This window comes from Phocoena phocoena, chromosome 18 (genome assembly GCF_963924675.1).
Source record: "Phocoena phocoena chromosome 18, mPhoPho1.1, whole genome shotgun sequence".
NCBI classification, from domain to species: Eukaryota; Metazoa; Chordata; class Mammalia; order Artiodactyla; family Phocoenidae; genus Phocoena; species Phocoena phocoena.
Genome location: NC_089236.1, coordinates 3,850,283 through 3,870,063, shown reverse-complemented (window position 1 = coordinate 3,870,063; position 19,781 = coordinate 3,850,283). Strand labels below are relative to the sequence as shown.

Below are 19,781 nucleotides of genomic sequence, written 5' to 3'. Positions count from 1 at the left end.
AGCTCGTGTGCCACAACTACTGAGCCTTCGAGCCACAACTACTGAGCCCACATGCCACAACTACTGAAGTCTGCACCAAAACTACTGAGCCTGTGCTCTAGAGCCCGTGAGCCACAACTACTGAGCCCATGTGCCACAACTACTGAAGCCTGCACCACAACTACTGAGCCTGTGCTCTAGAGCCCGTGAGCCACAACTACTGAGCCCGCGAGCCACAACTACTGAAGCCCACGTGCCTAGAGCCCGTGCTCCGCAACAAGAGAAGACACCACAATGAGAGGCCCGCACACCGCAACGAAGAGCAGCCCCCGCTCGCCACAACTAGAGAAAGCCCGTGCACAGCAACAAACACCCAATACAGCCATAAATAAGTAAATAAATAAAATTAAAAAGCAAACAAACAACGCTATGCCCAGTTACCATATGACCCAGCAATTCCACTTCTAGGTACACACCCAAGAGAGATAAAATCGTGAATGAAACACACAAAAACTCATACATGAATGCTGATAGCGGCATCATTCACAGAAGTCCACCAACGGAGAAAACGTGGACTATCCATACAGTGGAGTATTACTGAGCTATTAAGAGGAATAAAGTACTGGTACGTGCAACGGCATGGGTGAACCTTGAAAAATCTTACGCTAAGTGAAAGGAGTCAGCCACAAAAGGCCGTGTATCATACGACTCTACCAGTGTGAAATGTCCACAACAGGCAAATCTATAGAGACAGCAAGTAGATTAGTGGTTGCAGGAGCTGAGGGTATTTGGGTGGGAACGGAGAGTGGGTGCTGATAGATACGGAGTTTCTTTTGGGGGTGATGAAAATGCTTGAACATTGATTAGGCGATAGCTGCAAAACCACGTGAATACATTAAAAACCATAGAACTGTACAATTTAAATGGGTGTGAGGCAGGCAAGACAGGGCGGGGCCCAAGGACAGCCTCTTCATGTATAGGCAGTAGACAAAAAGCAAAGCCACTTCCTTGTTCTGCACTTAATGAGGCCATGACTCACAGAGGAACAGCATCTAAAACAGAAACTTTGTAGCATCTGAGCGAGAAACTCCGCAGCATGAAAACCGTGGAGCGCGCGCCACCGCCCGGTAGGAAACAGATAGGCTTTGGGGTGACCTGCTGCGGCTGGTTTCATGCTGACCCTTTGAGATAAACGATAATACTATCAGGATGATGAGCCCTCACTGGACGAGAGACTGCACAGCCCACGCAGCCCCCTCATTCTTCTGGTCGAGAGGAGGTCCTGGCCAGACACATGCACAGAAGGGGTCTCAAGTCGTCCTCTGGTAACCTTGGCCGCATTGTAATATCCTTATAATACAGGAGCATTGTGGTTTTGAACCCCGCCCCCCAAATCAGGTGAATTGTATGGTATGTAAATTATATAAGAATAAAGCTGTTATTAAAAACATTCAGTTCCTCAGTCACACATAACCACGTTTCACATGCTCAGTCGGTAGCCACGTGGCTTGCGGCGACTGTCCCGGAGAGCACGGATGCAGGACATCTCCACCATCACACAAGTTCTGGTGGACACTGCAGGCCAGTGCGTATGTTGGAAGCAGAAGGAAGTGACAACTTTTGGCACGTATTCTGAACAGAGAGATGACAGCATTTGTTTTTGATCTGGGTGGGGGTGAGAGAGAATGGGAAGAATCAACAGAGATTTTTGAGGTTTGGGGTCTGAGTAACGAGGTGAACCGTGGTATCATTCACTAGGTCATATTAACGCGGGAACGCTGATGAAAAGGGTGGCCCGTGAAAACTTGGTACCATGTGATCGATGTCTGAAATTTACAAGAGGAAGAAGAGACAGCAGTGAAGCAAGTGCTATTAGGAAGAGAGACAAAAGGATATTTGGAAAAATGAGGTGGAGAGAAGGAGTTGGGTTAGTAGAAAAAGCTCCCAGTAATGAGGGTTAGAAGACCTTGTTCAGCCCCACTCTCTTGTTCCAGCTTTGCCATGATTTCGTATTTTAACATTTTAGGTTCTGGGTCTCAGCGTCCACACCTACAAAATGGGGGTGGTTCTATCAGATACAGACAATGATGACTGAATTATCACCAAGGTTCTTTTAGGTAGAAAATGCTAAGATTCTAAGGTCCATGTTCTTAGCTGCTAAATCAGGGATTCAGTGGTAGAAACCTGAGAGCTTCAGAGCTTCGTCCTGTTCACTTTAGCTCAGGATAGATTTCCTAGTCTCATCCTATGTGTTCATGAATGAAGAAAAGACCCTTTCATTGAGAAAAGCAGTGATCTGAGGGCCCTGAAGTTCTACCTACACGAACCCCTGACAGAGTCTAGAGAAAACTCTGGTCAGGTGAAAGAGTTAGAAGGGCTAGTAGACCAAGCTGAAAACCAAGGTTTACAATTATGGCTTGACAACTTGTGAATTTCCTTTTGATAGTAATATTTCAAATGCTTGTTGATTCATGTACTAAAAGAAATTGAATATACAAAGCATTTGTCTAAATATGGAGGGCTTAGAATGTGTTTCATATTTTAAGGATATACAAATAGTGAACAAAAAACTGTTAGACATTGTTAATTCTACATGGAAAACAGATAACATATGTTACAAAGTATAAGACAGGCTCTGTTCTAAGCACCTTACCTACGTGAGTAAGTACTTCTTTAATGCTCTAACAATGCTATGAAATGGTATTATGGCCTGCATATTTCAGATGAGGCAACTGGGGCAGCAAAGAGAAGCTAAATGACATGCAAGGTCACACGCTTAGTGAGAAACTGTAAGCTTTGTAATACAAGATTGTTTTCATTAACTGAGTTAGAAAAATGGACCCCAAAGAAGACAACTTCAAGGGCAAAAATAGACTAAGAACTCTTTTGAAATACCAACACCTAACAGGGAGGAACTTTCTAGAGAGAAATAGGTGGAAAGAAAATGAGATTCACACGGCAGAGATTCTGTACAACCCAGGGCACAAGTGCGGGAAGCAGCAGTAGCCCCTTGAGATCTGGCCTTTTAGTTTGAGTCCATTAGTCCGGAGCTGCTCATCTCAGCACTGCTGACATTTTTCTAGGTAATTCTTAGTTGCGGGGCTGGGGGGCGGCACCGCCCTGTATAGAGTGTCTGGCAGCACCCCTGGCCTCTCCCCACTAGATGCCGGTTGTGACAACCAAAAACGCCTCCAGACAATGCCAGTGTCTCCTGGGGGAAAAATTCCCCAGATTGAGAATCACAGCATTAGAAGAAAGAAAACAGAGGAGCTGGAATAAGTAGAGAGAATATACCCCAAAGTAAGAGTGGCTAGTGAGGGGCTTCCCTGGTGGCGCAGTGGTTAAGAACCCGCCTGCCGATGCAGGGGACACAGGCTCGAGCCCTGGTCCGGGAAGATCCCACATGCCGCGGAGCAACGAAGCCCGCACGCCACAACTACTGAGCTTGCGCTCTAGAGCCTGCAAGCCACAACTACTGAGCCCATGTGCCACAACTACTGAGCCTGTGCTCTAGAGCCTGCAAGCCACAACTACTGAGCCCGTGTGCCACAACTACTGAAGCCCACGTGCCTAGAGCCCGTGCTCCGCAACAAGAGAAGCCACCGCAATGAGAAGCCCGCGCACCGCAACGAAGAGTAGCCCCCGCTCGCCACAACTAGAGAAAGCCTGCGCGCAGCAACAAGGACCCTATGCAGCCAAAAATAAATAAATGAATAAATTAATTTTTTTTAAAAAAAGAGTGACTAATGAAGGGAACCCCCTCCTCTGTGGTCAGGCCGAGGAGGGGAGTGTGGTGGGACCTCACAATTCACACCATCAGCAGGGAAACAGGGTGAGGCCTTGGTACAAAGGGATGCGACTGCCATCGCTTGATGGCCTTTCAAGTGGGTAAACCCAGTGATTACCTCTGGGACTGAGAGCTCACTGGTGAAGAGAACGTCTCCATGGAGACACTTAAGACCACGGACCACCATGCTGGCAATTCGGCATGAACAGAAGGGACAGACAGTGAAACCCAGGGACATCTTCCAACCGCAGCTTCTAGAATTTTATAATGCATGAATTTCTACCTTGCCATGACAGTCAGTAAAGCGCTACTGGCATTACATAATATGTCTGCACTTGAACCAATCGGAATGCACCTCAGATAACTTTTAGTGAAGCAGGGTCACCCTACTATTTCAGCTCTTCATTTTGGAAGGATAACTCAACACTGCATTTTAGCTTTCTGCTCAGGAAAGAGCATCTCCTATCCCAATCGAAACTAATACCACCTGGGAATAATTTATTCCTTGGAGGAGAAACTCCCAAACTAACTTGAGATTCTGGGACACGCCAAGAGCCTCGGAAAAGATAGCATCCACTGAACAAATCACAAGTCATTGCTTTGTCCACCGTGTTGGGGAAATTCCCACGGAATACAGTCTTCTCTTAAAGGTTATATTTCAACTGTTTTAGAGGCAAATACCTGTGGGCATCATTCCTTGTTAAGATTTGCCAATAACCTCCGCCTGAAGAAAAGATCTGAAGTCCTAAACAATCATTGGCAGAGGAACGCATTAATAAGATACAGCTTGCTTATAATTCAAGGCTGGAAAAGCCCGTTTGGGCTGTCGAGTTTCTTCCTGAAGCACGTTGCTGACCAATTACTTCTTCCCACTTTGTTTAATCTTAACAGTACTGTTAGGATTCCACCACTCCACTCAGGAAAACAACTTTCCTGTGGTTTAGCTGCTTTCATTTTAGTTGGATATTTAAAATCTCAAGTGATTTTTTTTTTTTTTTGATAGGAGAAAAAGAACCTCCAAGCCAAGATGAGTAATTGGGTCCCCAAGCCAGCCTTCAGAACAACATTTATCCACCATCTATGTAAACGATAGGAAGATTACTGCAGACAAAGCAGCGTGGGCTGGTACAGAGGGATGTTTGGGAGGAAGGGGGCAGAGAGGGGGGAAAGGACAGTTCAGGCACAAAAGGACTCGGCCCGCCTATAGGCACGGAGGTGGACTCCTGCCCTGCTGGAGTAGAACCTTGAGATGCGCGGGGCGGGGCGGGGCGGGGCGGGGCGGGGGGTGGGATAGGAGCGCTACAGTGGCCAGAATGGTGAGGTCAGCACGGGCCAGACCACACCAGGTTCTAAAAAAGGTCCCTGTAAAAGAGATCCACCAAACGTGCAGGTGGAGACAGGTGATCTCACCAGACCTTCGTTAACCGGCAGGACGCTGAGCATTTCTCAACGGAGACCTAGCGCTAGCGCACAAAGGCTCAGCAGAGCTAGGGCAGAGGGAAGGAGAATCCGGCGGCCTGTTGCGTCGGCACCGCCGGCGTTTCACTGAACCGTGTGAGATCAGCCAGGCCCTGGCAGGCTGAGGATCACATCCACCCAGGTGAGAGCTGAAACGGTGCCGGACCAAAAGTCCAGGGAAGGAGTTCCACAGAGTAAAGAACCTGAACAAGCGAGAAAGTTTCCCAACTGCTTTGTCGGATAAAGCACTGAGTCACATTTAGAATGACCAGCTGTGGCCACGTGTGGTGTAAAACCTAATATAATGATGGTGCCGACCATAACATCGAAAGTATTATTACAAAATACCAGAGCTAGAAGCCGCATCCTGAGAGCCAGTCATTCTCTTAGAAGCTAATACAATGCCTTGGCTTCAGGACCCTCAGACCCAAAGCAGCCCCTGAGCCTGCTCGATCAGACTTACATTATTTGCAAAATCTGGTTGGATCCAGGGACTGACATGATATAGGTTTAGCCAAATGAGGTTTAGAAACGCAGACACTAAAACAGACTGTTGTGAACAATGGGGACAAACCCACACGGACCCTCGTGTGAGTAGTGATGACCCCAAACGCCGCATGCAAAAAGCTCTCTGAAAATATCTGTGGGAAAACCCACGGTTTGTAACAAAAGTATGTCTCGTTTTCTAAACAGAATGATAAAGGAACTTACCTCAGATGCTTCCAGAGGGCTAGGTTGATGACATCTTATAAGGATGCCATTTAAATCAAATGCTCATTAAACACATTACATCATGGCCCAGCTAAACCACAAAATGTATTCAGAAAGGGCTCTGACAAAAAGCAAAATCTGAAAACTAAGTTATAGCATAGTGCTGTGCACCCAGAGAGGACAGGGTTTAATAATCAGGAAAACAGATGGGGTGAACGTATGTGTGTGTTTTTAGTGCAGTAAAAATCTGTGGAGTGCCTGGATTCCAAATCACAGGTAGGGCTTCCCTGGTGGCGCAGTGGTTAAGAATCCGCCTGCCAAGGCAGGGGCCAGGGGTTCGAGCCCTGGGCCGGGAAGATCCCACATGCCGCGGAGCAAGTAAGCCCGTGCGCCACAACTACTGAGCCTGCGCCCTAGAGCCTGCGAGCCACAACTGCTGAGCCCACGCGCCACAACTACTGAAGCCCGTGCGCCTAGAGCCCGTGCTCCGCAACAAGAGAAGCCACCGCAATGAGAAGCCCACGCACCGCAACGAAGAGTAGCCCCCGCTCGCCACAACCAGAGGAAAGCCCACGTGCAGCAACAAAGACCCAACAGAGCCAAAAATTTTTTAAAAATTAAAAAAAATAAAAAACTTTATATATTAAAAAAAAAATCACAGGTATCTCACTCACATAGGACTCCGTCAGGAGAATTAGGGGAGGTGGCACCATTCCCTCCACGTCAGGACACCTGCCAAGAATCCTGGCTGCAGAACAGATGCCAAGTTCCTCCTGTTTCCCTTCTCCCACCCTTTTTGCTTCTAGAAGCTTCAGCAGCACTAGTTCAGAGCAGGCCTGATTCCAAAATATTAATCAGGCTCTCCATTTCCCCCCCGTCTCACCCTTGGGGCCTCTTAAGACTCCAGAGGCTCAGAGGAGGTATGATGCCAACCAGCTACTATTAGATGAATATCAAGAGTGAAAACGTCTTCCAAGTTTCAAGTAGCTAATTTCCAAATAAACTTAGAATTAATCCCGCTCCAATGTCTGTACTACAACTGAAACAATTCTTTCTGCTTCCAACACTACGTATTCACAAAGAGAAACGTTATTTTTTCCTTTCTTGGTAAAGAGTGGTATAAGCTATTGGAAAGAGTTTCTAAAAGGTAGAGTTTATTCAAGTGTTAGTGATTATAATTACATTCATAACCAGCGCTGGGTTAAGTTCCTGGTTATATAAGCCTTTTGCTGGATTTTCTCCTCTTTACTGACATTTCTGCTGGATAAAGTTAAGGGTATGAAACTCAGATTTCAATCTCTTTTTTCACTCTTGTTTACTAAAAATAGATTTGAAAAAGGAAGTAAAAATGATGGAAAGTGAACTTGACTGCCTGCCAATGTCAAACAGCCACCTCGCAGGCACAGACTCTTATTCCCGGGAGCACAGTCTAATGACATTCCGCGGCCCTTCGTACCTAGGTGGGGCCCCATGACTAGCTCTTGCCAATCAGACGTGAGCAGAAGTGATGGATCGCTTCCTTCTCTTCCTTCAGTCCTTCTCCTGCTCTCTCCCATCCCCACGTGAAGGCTGAGGGTGAACTCAGAGGCCCTGCACTGATGGAGTGCCAGTGTGCTGAGAATAACTAGGGCTTGTTTTAATCAGGTGTCGAAAGACACACAGACGGGGACGTGACGATCGTGAAGGAAGGAGTTTATACTCACAGATCCCTAGAAACAGGATGCATGGGGTGTCAGGCAGGGCCAAGGGAAAGCACCAGGGTCAGTCAGGAGGCAGGAGGGGAGAGCATGGTCCAGAGCCTCTAGTGGGGTTTTCACGGGACAAAATGGACAAAGCAGGGTAGGTACACTGTTTAAGCTCAGGATTGGATAGTGTGAATAATTTCAACAGTCTCTGGGTTTTAGGTCGATCCCTAGTTATGTGGTACCTGGCCTGGGGGTGATTTAGGGCAGGGGATATTGGCCTGGTGTGAGAGAGTGAGGTACAGAGATGGCTGGGGGGTGTGGGAGCTGGAATGGTTGGCTGGGAAGCAAAGGCGTGCTTGTGGGATAGTTGTTTGCTCTCCCTAGGAATTAGCCAACCCTGGGAGCACAGTCTCTCCAGGATCATGGGCCCAAGTATCAGGGCATCACAAATGCAGAAAATAAGAACATATAGTCAATACACCCAGGTACAATGCACTTCTGCGTTTGATTGGTACACGAGGCAGAAATAAGCCTTTACCGGACTACGGCCCTGATATTTGGGGGCTGCTTGTTGTAGCAGCTATTCCCACCTTCATACACCTCGATTCAACTTCCCAATAGGAGCTACATGGGTGAAATCTGGGAACTCTGACTCACGCTTCTTACAACATTACATCAAACCCAACTGTTTAAAATATATGTAGCTCAGAGTTTATTAAGAGAGACACTGAAACGTAAGAAACATTTGAGTGCATGAAAGCAACGGCCCTTCTGCCCCATTCTGTGTTTCCAAACAACAGTGCTGTAGGCACATGAGGCGGACTTGACGTTACTAGTTCACCGTGTTTAAGGGTAACCAGAACAGAAGACGACATTCTGAATTTGGAAACTTGGTTTTGAATGTACTCCAGTGACTGGGTTAGCAACTAGTGATTTAGATTTATACGCTAGCTATAGTTTCATTTGTATAATTCCAAGAAGCTTCCAGAGTGTTCTGTCTTTCTCGTTTTTAGAGAGCAAGTTCCATTCACTTCATGTATGTGCTTCAGGATTCTGTGACTGTTCATACTACCCTGTCCTCTCAGTGGCTTTCCCAGATGCAGAGGCCACATGGAGTTACTACTCCCCTTTTCTGTCCCATTTAGCATTGAATGCTCGTCTCTGGATCGTCTCCATTTACCTTAGATCTTAAAATGGGTATACAGTATGGTCACTGACTTTGCAACGGGAAGAAAATACCGGCTATTGTTTCCCGTACCTTACTTTAAAATGCTTTAAAATATAGCATTTTACGGGTAAGTTTTGTGACAGAAGAGCAGATTCTCCTGACAGGTTGAGGACACAGTACAACCAGGCAGACTAGGGAAGCACTCATTGATGCACCATCAGATCCTTCCAATTCTACCTCCTAAGCAGCTCTCTAATCCATCCTCTTCTCTGACATGGTCACGACACAAGACCACACAACAGCCAACCAGCCAGATGCCGACAATCATCCCGGCCGGTGTGGTCCCACCAAAATTCATCAGATGCATGGTTCTCTGCTTATAACCCATCAATGGCTCCCAGTAAACTCATACTACAAAAGGCTCACTTGTCCCAACAGGCTGGAAATGGTCTGACTCCTTGGTCTCCATCCTTTGTCGTCCCTTGCTCCCCAATCCTCCAGCCACAGGGCTCTTCTCTGACTAGGAGTCACAGCCTCTCACCCCATATGCTCTTTCCCGTAACCTGAAACCCCTTCCCCCTACTCTTTTCTGAGCTTGTTCTTGTTCATCCTTCAACTATGCTGTCACATCCTCTGGGGGGCAATCCTTAAAGCTGGAACCAGGTTAGTGGTCCTTGCGTATGCACTCCATTTGACCTTGACTGTCCTCTCGTTACACTTTTTGTTCAGTCCTGCCTTGTCCAGTGTAAGCTCCACGAGGGCAGGGAACTTGCCTGTTATGTGCGCTACCATCTACCAATACTGACCTGCACAGAGGACACACCCACTTATCTTTTTTTTTTTCAATGAATGAGTAATTGATTTTAAGAAGTAGCAGTCTCGGAGAACAATGGCTGTCATGCCCCAACTCAGCTGAAAATGAAACTGACATGATATAAAAGAGCCAAGTTTACAGTAATAGGCATAGGTCATAAATAATTCAAGCTTAAATGACCCAATAATGGCACAGGCAGAGAGAAGTACCCTACATCTCATTTTATACACGTGCACTATTATTTGTTTATAAAACATGCCTCGTCTTACAGTAGCACATTTACTAAAAAGTATAAAATAGCCTTCTCCAAGAACGTTCAGAGACCCTGTTGCTTAATTAGCACCAGTAATTATCCACATGGTATTTCAAAGTATCCACAGGGCATTTCTTCTTCTAGAGAGAGAAGGGAATGGTTTCCAGAGGGTGTGCTGTGAGGAGTCAGGAACAATGTTTTTTCGGGAATTTTTCTCTGCTGGTAAGTATATTCCCATCACCTCCCTCTTAAATTTCATCAAGAAAAATCTGAAAATTTCCTTTTTTTTAAATCAAAACGGATTTGACATCCTTTTGCCAATAACCACATTCCACTTCAAGGAGGGTTGCTCAAATATGCAGACTGGATACACCAATGGAAAGCCCAAGTGTGGCCTGACACCGAGGTCTTGATGAATTTCGGTCCCTGCAAAGGTGATGTCTCTGGTTTTAACCTAAAATCATGTTTCAGATCAAAGGGTGGGAGCTACAGGCCAGCCGTGGCCGTGAGCGTAAGGTTGTGATGGTTGGAAGAAATCTGATTTACGGAATTGCTGGAGTGGAAAAATGTATTTTGAAGCTTGAAATGAATCATCACCAACTCCATCAGCCAAGGAATGCTTTGAAAATTCTATCCAAACCCATGCAAAAATAAGCAAGGCAAAATTCTTGGAAGCTTCCTAAGGAATGAACGACAGGCTCACACCTTCTTAGGAACGTTTCTTCCCAACAATGATGCTGGGAAGTGACCAGCACTGCACGTACCTAAGCCTGTCTCCATGGAGACCGGAGAGAATTTCCCAGTAAAATCCACCATCTTCGTGACACAGTCCACAGAGCACGAAACAATGGAACAAAGCTACTCTGCAGACTTCAGCCCCTGGTCGAGCAAAGCCCCTCAGGGCTCTGAGTGTGGCACATGTCTGATGGACAATTTCCAGCAGGACTTGGGGCTGGAGGGGGGCCCAAAGGCACTGTTCTGTGAGATCAGGGTCCCCATACTCTGAAAGTGCCCCAGTTTGTCTCAAACTGGTGTCACGCTTCTTCGCTTCTTTGGGAGAAGGGTGAATGCATCCTTCTAAGGGGCGATTCAAAGTGTAACAGGAGTGCATTTGTATTTAGGACAATCAACACGTAAGTTATTGAATCAGCTGCCATATCCCGGCTCTTCTCAAACTTGCAAGCTTCCTTGATTTTCACCTCTGACTTCCGTCTGCCCCCCTGGAGAAAACAAACACACAAAACCCACGCTCTTGCCAGACCTTATGTATTTCTCCACACAAGATAAGTTGTCTTATCTTCCTCAGAGGCCAGTCCCATGGTGTAACTCTCCTACCTTAAACCCTTCACTAAAAAAAGTCCCCACGTGGGTTTTGGTGATCTGACTGTCACCTAACACCCAGAATGCTACAGCTCTCTCGACTAGGGATGCTGTTGCAGACCCAGAGGGGATGCTGGAAATGTGTGCAGACGTGTTCTGATTCATAGTTGCACAAGGATAGGGAAAAGGGTGACGGTGGGCGGGTTCACCGACCAGGGCCAGGGATGCTCAGTGTCTGGAAACGCTCACCAGAGGCTGAACGGGGTCCCGAGTCCCACCCTCCGACCCCCACCCCATTGGGAGCCACTGCCCACGGGCTCTCCTAGCTGCTCGGCAGCACCAGGCCTGTGTGCTCGTGGTCCCAGCCAGGAATGCTTTTTCTCCCTGCCTTTACCCATACCTCCCGGCCCTACTGGATCATCCCTTATTCATCTTTTAAGAACTTAAGTATCACTTCCTCGGAGAAGATGCTTCCTTGACCCGCTAGACTAGGCTGTGTCCCGGTATTACAAGCTCCCCCTGCAGCCTGTAGGACGCAGCACACTGGCCATGAAGCAATTATGTGTGTGATTCCTGATGGCCAGCTCTGACCTTATGGAAGCCCCCAGGGACCAAGACATGCTCTTATGTCCACCGCACCCTCGGCGCCTGCCACATCCTAGGTCTGCAGTGATTTTGCCGATCAAGTTCTTCTCTAAACATGCTCCCTCCTCTCTAAACACATTCCCAGTTCCTGGGTCTAACCCTCCTTAGGTTCCCCTGGATCAGGAAACCTAACTAGGATTCTTGCCACCAGTTTGCCTTCTACCATTCGCCTTAACGAGATACGATGGATTCATTTCCCCCAAATTGCTCTGATCACAATACTTGCCTTGATCTAAGCTCTACTGACTGTTCACTGCCTCCAAAGCAAGTCCCGATTTCTTAACATCGCGTTCCAAGCCCTCGGCAATCCAGCTTTCACCTGCCTTCTCCAACTTTGCCCTGCCTTCCACCCTGGAAGGGATGACCTTCTCAAGCTCTCCACATCTGTCTAGAATCGCTCTCCTTCGTTTGCCTCTTCCTCTAACCCTCCACATCTCCCTTTGCCTGGACTTTCAGGCTAAGGCTACACATTATCTCCTCGAACGAGCCGTGAATCATCCCACCTGAAAGGCATCTCTCTCTCAGCCCTCTACAGTCCGAGAGCACTTTACCTGTATTTCACTTGAGAATGATTTTCTGCCTTGCGAGAGAACTACCCGCTAACTTACCAGACTACAAACTCCCTGAAGGGTGAGACCCACCACCCTCAGAATCTACCACAGTGTCTCAGACATAAGGATCACGTGAATGAATAGCGCTAAGGAACAATCATCATTTCGCTGTATATTAATAGTGAGAATTTAGAAATTAATCCTAAAATATTCATTCCATTTGTTAGAGGACATCAACCAGTGACCAAGAACACCAACTGGCCTCCGGCTGTTCTTTGCTAAATACACTTAATGTTTGCTATTTATTTCACCTTCAACAGTTTCACTCAAAAGGTTACTGTTGGGCTTCCCTGGTGGCGCAGTGGTTGAGAGTCCGCCTGCCGATGCAGGGGACACGGGTTCGTGCCCCGGTCCGGGAAGATCCCACATGCCGCGGAGTGGCTGGGCCCGTGAGCCATGGCCACTGAGCCTGCGCGTCTGGAGCCTGTGCTCCGCAACGGGAGAGGCCACAGCAGTGAGAGGCCCGCGTACCGCAAAAAAAAGGTTACTGTTGACAACACAACCAAAAGAAAACCTCTGTGCTGAAGGCATATGATGAAATAATGATGCTGACAATGATGGTGATGACGATTTTAAAGATGGGGAAAAAAATCATTCTTTTGGCTGCTTTGGCAAATTGCTAATCTGAGGGAAGCAGGTAAGGGTGATAGAAACCAACTTGAAATTCATCTGGTGATATCTCTTAGGTAAATTAGTAACTGTCTGGAGTCTGTCCCCTTTCAAATACAGACCACATCAGGAGAATGAATGGATTTACATGATGGAATCTAGGTAAACAATAATGATCCCAACATAAACTACAGACCACAATCTCAAAGCACACATTCACGACTCAGGATCAGAAAACCATCGTCTTTGCTGAAAACAGGCCGTGCTAGCTCCTTCTGAAGCAGGCGAGTAAATGACCATCGTGCCAAACTTCTGTGAGTCCAAAGGCAAGCACTGCGCATTTAGGGACAAAGTCTATGCCGAGATAAGAGGGTGGGGGGACCTGTCTGTTCCTAAGGATGAAAGGCTGGGCTCCTGGCCGAGAGAACACCTGCCAAACCTGTTCTTGTGCTCACGAGACACACAAGACACACTACCTCCCATCCCCAGCCCAGCCTGATACAATGACGGCTGCTTTATCACCAAACTGTCAGAGCTTCTAAAACAAACCACAGTCAACACTCTTATATTTGTAAGCCCTTACTCACAAAACCATTTCAAAAGAAATTAAATCTACTATTAGTGAAGATGAATCACAGGAAAGCTTTATCATTCAAAGAGAACGATTCCACTAGAATGCCCCTCTGGGGGTGGGGCTGGAAGCAGAAAATTGTATTTTCTGATTTAGAGACTTAGGGACCCTTGAAGGAAAAGGGCATCGGATGAAACTGAGAGAAGAGGTCACAGGGTATACAACACATTTGTTGGGCATGCATTTGACAGGTTAAAGCACGTCAGTAAGGATGAATCATGTCCATTTGAAACACAGAAAAACATTGACAGAAACAAAGAAGCTTGGAAACTTTCTATTTGTTGGTTCTCTATACAATGAAAGGCCTTGTCTAGTCAACATTTGGAATGATTTTCCCCAGGGGTATTATTATGATTTGAGAGGGGTAAAAAGTAGCATTCTTGTAACACATTTTCCCTTTTTGAGGCTAAAAGGTATGTCTCTTTAAGAGGTCACATTTTGGATGTATTAAGAAGTGTGAACAAATACACCCCTCCTTCAGCTTAGGGAAGACTGAAACCAACAGGGAGAATCAGTCCTCCAGCAAGCTTTAAACGTTTGCTTGAAAAGTGTACGTCAAGGAAAGGAGACTTTCGGAAAACTGGGCATAAGATAAAACTCTCACGAGATTAGAGTTATTTGGCATAGAGGTATGTCAGGCTTGGAAAACGAAAGCCCAAGTAATTAACAGAAAATTTCAAATTGGGGCACAAGAGGCATCGATGTTTCGTTATAGGACAGTGCTTTTCTTCAAGATCCTTGACTCAAAAATGGTTATTAAAAATAAAGTTTAGAATTCCTAGTATTTAAACTCTCCAGGCAACTGGAAAGAAAATGGGTTCTCAGAGCCAGAATGGGTGAAACCTACAAGCTATTAAGCCCATCAGATGTTTCCTATGCCTTTCTTTTGAAATTTGTTCCTGTGATCTCTGGGTCTGCAGAACTGGGGAAGAAAATTGTGAACAACTGGCGCTGAGGGGCTGCAAAGCTACCTGCTGAGAGTTGGATCTCGAAGCCATTACCTACCGTGCTCCAGTGCTTTCATGGGAAACCAGAAGAGGATGAGGGAGTGGACCAAGGCGTTGATGCAGTGTCCCCAGAAAACCTAAGGGAAAACAAACCAGGGGAGTCAGGAGCTGCCCACACTCTTGAACTCTGTGTAGCTCAACAAGCCCCTCATTGTCAGGGATGCTGGCTGCGATGCCCAGCTCCAGAAGGCGGAAAAAACCCCCAATTTTTTACATACAGATGACTGGGCTATCTCCAGATAATATTACTCTAGTACAAAGACCTAAAGAGGTATTCACATATAAACAGGACAGCATACAATCTATCCACATCCAAAAAATAAATGACGATCCATTTCCTTTAGAACGGAAAGAAAGACCACATTTTATAGTCATCCAGAGAAAGGGTATTGGGTCAAACTGTTAATGAAGAGACTGAAGCCATACTCTTGAAAGCATGAAAAACATTTAAAATGTAAGTTCCTACACGGCATGCTCACTCTTTCGTTTTACCCCCTAAAATCCCTCCCGTACAATTGTTCAGTTTTTAGGATTTAGATGAATATCATACACTTTAAAAATTCTCTTTAACACCTGAAAGGTCAAACAGAAGAACGCGAAGTTTAGTTTCTTCTAACTTATAGTTCCATAAATGCATTTCATTCATCTTTTTAACTCTGAGATGACAGAATTACTACAGCCAGATTGAATTTATTTAAAAATCTACAAATTGTTCTGGGAATTGTCATATATATATAGTTGGATCTGAAGTAGTGACGGGACAACAGAAAATAATGAGAAATTATAAGACAGTGGGATTTTCCTATTTTAAATGTTCATTTTTTCCCTATCTTCTCCCTGCTCTCTGTATGCCCCTTGTCCCCCCACCCCCAGATCTTCAAAATGCTTGCAGGTCAGTCTCCGAGCACCCTCAGCTCGGCTACCTTTCCGACGGGTCCTCTCCCTACCTCTCTCCTCACACGGCCTTTGAATTCAAACTCTGTAACGATTTACGTAAACAATGCGGCATAAACAGGCCATATTTCCCATCGACAGAGCCATGGTGAACAAGGACCGATATAATTAGTCAGCCCCGTCTCCTCGTGCATGGAACACACTAGAACCAGCAGTATCCCCTTGTGTTTTCTCCAGATGTGGACATGCCTGTTACGCTTTCCCAAACAGGAGGCAGCCCTGAAGGAAGACAAGCACGACACCTGGCTCAAAACGAAGCCTTCAGAGACTGCTCTCTACCGAGGACTCCCGTGGCATCCTCCCTAAAGCCTTGGTCGGTGTCCACGCAGGCTAATCACACACACAGCCGGCACATGGTGTCTTAACCGAGCTGGGCATCGAGCCTCTGTTCCAGCCTCCGAATCCCCTCCTGCACAAACACCGGAGACGGAAACACGGCGATGCAGGCGTGTGGGCACCTTTGCCTCCTGACCCAGCCGGGTACCTACCTCCCCTTCCAGCCGGGGGCCCTCACCTCTGCCCTCCTAGCTGTGGCTGGGGGGTCAGTGACACACTAGACTCCTTAGCCGCTCCTGATGGCGGGACCCCTGTAACACCTAAGCCAGGCTCATCTCAGGACTGCCTACTCCATGTCTGTCTAGATGTTTTCTCTTTCCTGATCCACCAGACTGAAAATAATACCCACGCCTGACTCGATTCCTGTGTTCACCTCTGGCCAACTTTCCTCACCGGCTAAAGGGACATATTCCTGTCCCTGAGAACCAGGCAGTGATGGAGGGAGGGCCGTGCCGGGCGACAGGGCTCTATGGGGTGGGGGACGATTGGATCCTACAGGTCCTGGGGCGTGTGGGCCTCTGGTCACATGGTCATGGGGGGCCCACATAGGGAAGAAGAAGGCGTTACTGAACAGGAAGGGACGGACGCTTCCTTCCCGATGTGGCAGCTTGAATTCACCGTGCTTGCGATACCGGGAGAGACCCGGGGCCTCACCACCCTTCAAACGCCCCCTCTGAGCAGGTACCGGCGCTGAGGGACAGGACACAGCACCTGTGCCTTCCGAGGAGCCCTGTGCACGCGTGGCTTACCTTGGTGTTGAAGCCCTCGGCGTTCTGGGTGATCTTGTAGAGTTGCGGGAACCTCAGCATACTCTCCTGGCTACATGACCTCTCGAAGATGCCCAGAGTGAAGGGGGGCAGCGCCGTGAAAATCTGCGCAGACAACAGTGAGCCATCACCAGAGGCCCTTCCACTCACGCGGTCCCGGTGGTTCAGGTCTACGCGACGATGACTTAACTCTCGACCGAGTCCAAACCTGAGGTTCAATGATTCACGACTCCCCAGACACCCTCCCGACAAACGAACGAAAGACCATTTTAAACTGTTGCCTAATGAACGCTAAAAACAACATCCTAAGTATCTGATTAGCCAAGAAGTCTGTTCCAGTAACAACTGCCCTCCTCTGTAGACGAGCTGTGACTTAGAATCCTGCCGTGGTGAGCTCTGTGCAGTGTGGCAGTGTTTTCTTGTGAGTGCTGAGGCCCCGTGTGCAACTTTCCATCCTGATTTTACACTCACATTTCAGGAAGCACTATGTACTTCACCCACGTATTCATTCGATGGACTTTTAAGGGGAATGCATGATGGGCCAGGTATTGTGATAATCCCCAGGGAAAGAGAGATTTAGAAGCAGAAGGAGGGAGAGGCAAGGAAGCAGGTCCCTGACTGCTAGGAACTCCGTCTGCTGCAGAGCTGGGGACGGGGCAGCTGGCAACAGGCATAGAACAAACTTAAAACACAGCACTCTGCAAAATCACTCCTGGGGGAGAGGAGACGGGGAATCAAGGAAGGATGCTTGGACTCAACAGCTTCTGCCCTGTCTGGACCTGCAGGATTTGGTGGGAGGGATGCAGAGGGAAGCACCCCCATGAAAGGAGCACCCGTCACAAAGCTCTGAGGCACAAACACGGATAGCACGTTTGTGGGGAAGTTCTAGTATATTCAGGATGGTGGTTAGCTAGGGACACGGCACAAGACAAGGCTGGGATGCAGACAGAATCACCTCCCAGCTCTTGGGCAGAGGGTGCTTCCCTTTTTTAAAAAAAATAAATTTATTTATTTATTTTCGGCTGCATGGGGTCTTTGTTGCTGTGTGCAGGCTTTCTCTAGTTGTGACGAGCGGGGGCTACTCTTTGTTGCGGTGTGTGGGCTTCTCATTGCAGTGGCTTCCCTTGTTGCGGAGCACGGGCTCTACGCATGCAGGCTTCAATAGTTGCAGCACATGGGGTCAGTAGCTGTGGCACGTGGGCTCAGTAGTTGTGGCTCGCGGGCTCTAGGGCACAGGCTCAGTAGTTGTGGCACGTGGGCTCAGCAGTTGTGGCATGTGGGCTCTAGAGTGCAGGCTCAGCAGTTGAGGCATGTGGGCTCAGTAGTTGTAGTGCACGGGCTCAGCAGTTGCGGCTCACGGGCTCCAGAGCGCAGGCTCAGTAGTTGTGGTGCACGGGCTTCACTGCTCCACGGCATGTGGGATCTTCCCAGACCAGGGCTCGAACCCATGTCCCCTGCATTGGCAGGCGGATTCTTAACCACTGCGCCACCAGGGAAGCCCCTTGGGCGGTGCTTCCTAAGACTGTTACCTTTACCTGTCCTCTATAGCGTGTGACATAGCTGAAGAAGAGGGTTGGAACAAGCATGTCATCCAGCCCAGGCGGTGTGGCAGACCCAAGGACCACCTTCTCCTTGGGTGTGTGCACGGGTCGCTCTTTGCTCTGCATCAGCATTAAGCAAGTCTGTACCCACGAGCCCAGCGAGCTCTCAGGGCCGTGGGAACTGGATGTGTGTCTCTACGAGAGTTCTGATTGCACACCAGTTCCCAGGAGCCTGAACGTCCGACCAGAGGAGTCAGCCTTTTCCAAGTCTGTTGGGATAAAGCAACTAGAGCTGCGGTGGGGTGAAGCCCATAAAACTCACCAGCAGCTCCATCTTCACCCGGGAGCATAGAGGAAAACAGCCCTGGGATGTCAATGTTCTACAGATTTCAGGGAGAACAAGATCCCGAGTGGTGGCCTTCACATCTCACAATAACAAACGCTACAGGAAAGCACCCCACAAGCATCTCAAAAGCTCTGCACACTCAGTATATAAACTCACCCTCACCGTTTGGTTAAAGAAGCTATCTGCATACTCTTTACACAGCCAGCTTTATTTTTTCTTTTCCTTTTTTCACTTACGTCCTCCTTCCTCCCACTTCAAATCCTCTCCCCCATCACATCCCCAGGCTAACAACCTACCAGATTTCTCACCCAGCTTGTAGCATACCCCTTCCCCCTCTACACACACACTGCCCGGGATCATTATTTGTGTTACAGAAACAAGACATCAAACACATTTTCTTCATCTTATTTTTCTCATTAAACAATACACCATGGGAAGTCCCCAAGTACCCTGGGTTTGACCCCGAAGCAGCCTTTTTCACGCTCACATAATATTTCATAGTATGGATGGATCATAGTTTTTCAACCGTCACCTATGGACAGGCATTCATGTTATTTCTAGTTCTTCACTGCCACAAACATCATGTAATAAACACCTAGAACATATTGTAACATCTATCCTTTATCTTTTATTTCTATGCGAAAGGTTCCCAAAAGCAGGTCTGTAAGGGTAAAAAAATACATGTATTTTAAACTTTAGAGGATGCTGCTTGGCTGCCTTCAGAAAAGGTTCCCATTGTTTATCTCTCCCTTCAGAAAGGACAACAATCTTCTCCCTGCTTCCCTGTCAGCAATGCTTGCTATATTCTATTTAATACTCTCCAGCTTGAAAAATTAGTATCAACCTAAGTTTTGACTCTTACTTTTAAACAATGTACATTTCCCTGGACCACCAACTTTAGTGCTAAGTTCCCTGACTTATCTGTCCAGTTCTCTGTCAGTACCACATTGATGTGGCTATGGCAGCTTTATAGTACAGTCAGATGTTCACGTAAGTCTACCTTTCTGATTGGTCTTTTTTGAACATGCTTTGCATATTTATTCTTAGATGCCTGTTAATTCCATTCATACCTTAATATCATTTTATGCAATTCCCTTCTCCCCCCATCCCCCAAACAATCATCCATTGGGATTCTATATGGAATCACATAAATTTATAT

General features: G+C 47.3%; 1 protein-coding gene across 2 annotated transcripts in view; it reads right to left on the bottom strand.

The window, feature by feature from the left end:
* The window catches only part of ATP8A2 (ATPase phospholipid transporting 8A2), a 442,872-nt gene that overhangs the window by 131,070 nt on the left and 292,021 nt on the right, over positions 1-19,781 (bottom strand). For both annotated transcript variants that reach the window (XM_065895899.1, XM_065895900.1), the window contains 2 exons: positions 16,718-16,840; positions 14,677-14,755 (listed from right to left, as the gene is read on the bottom strand). In XM_065895899.1, coding sequence (XP_065751971.1) covers positions 14,677-14,755; positions 16,718-16,840 — 202 coding nt within the window. The remainder of the gene's footprint in view (positions 1-14,676; positions 14,756-16,717; positions 16,841-19,781) is intronic.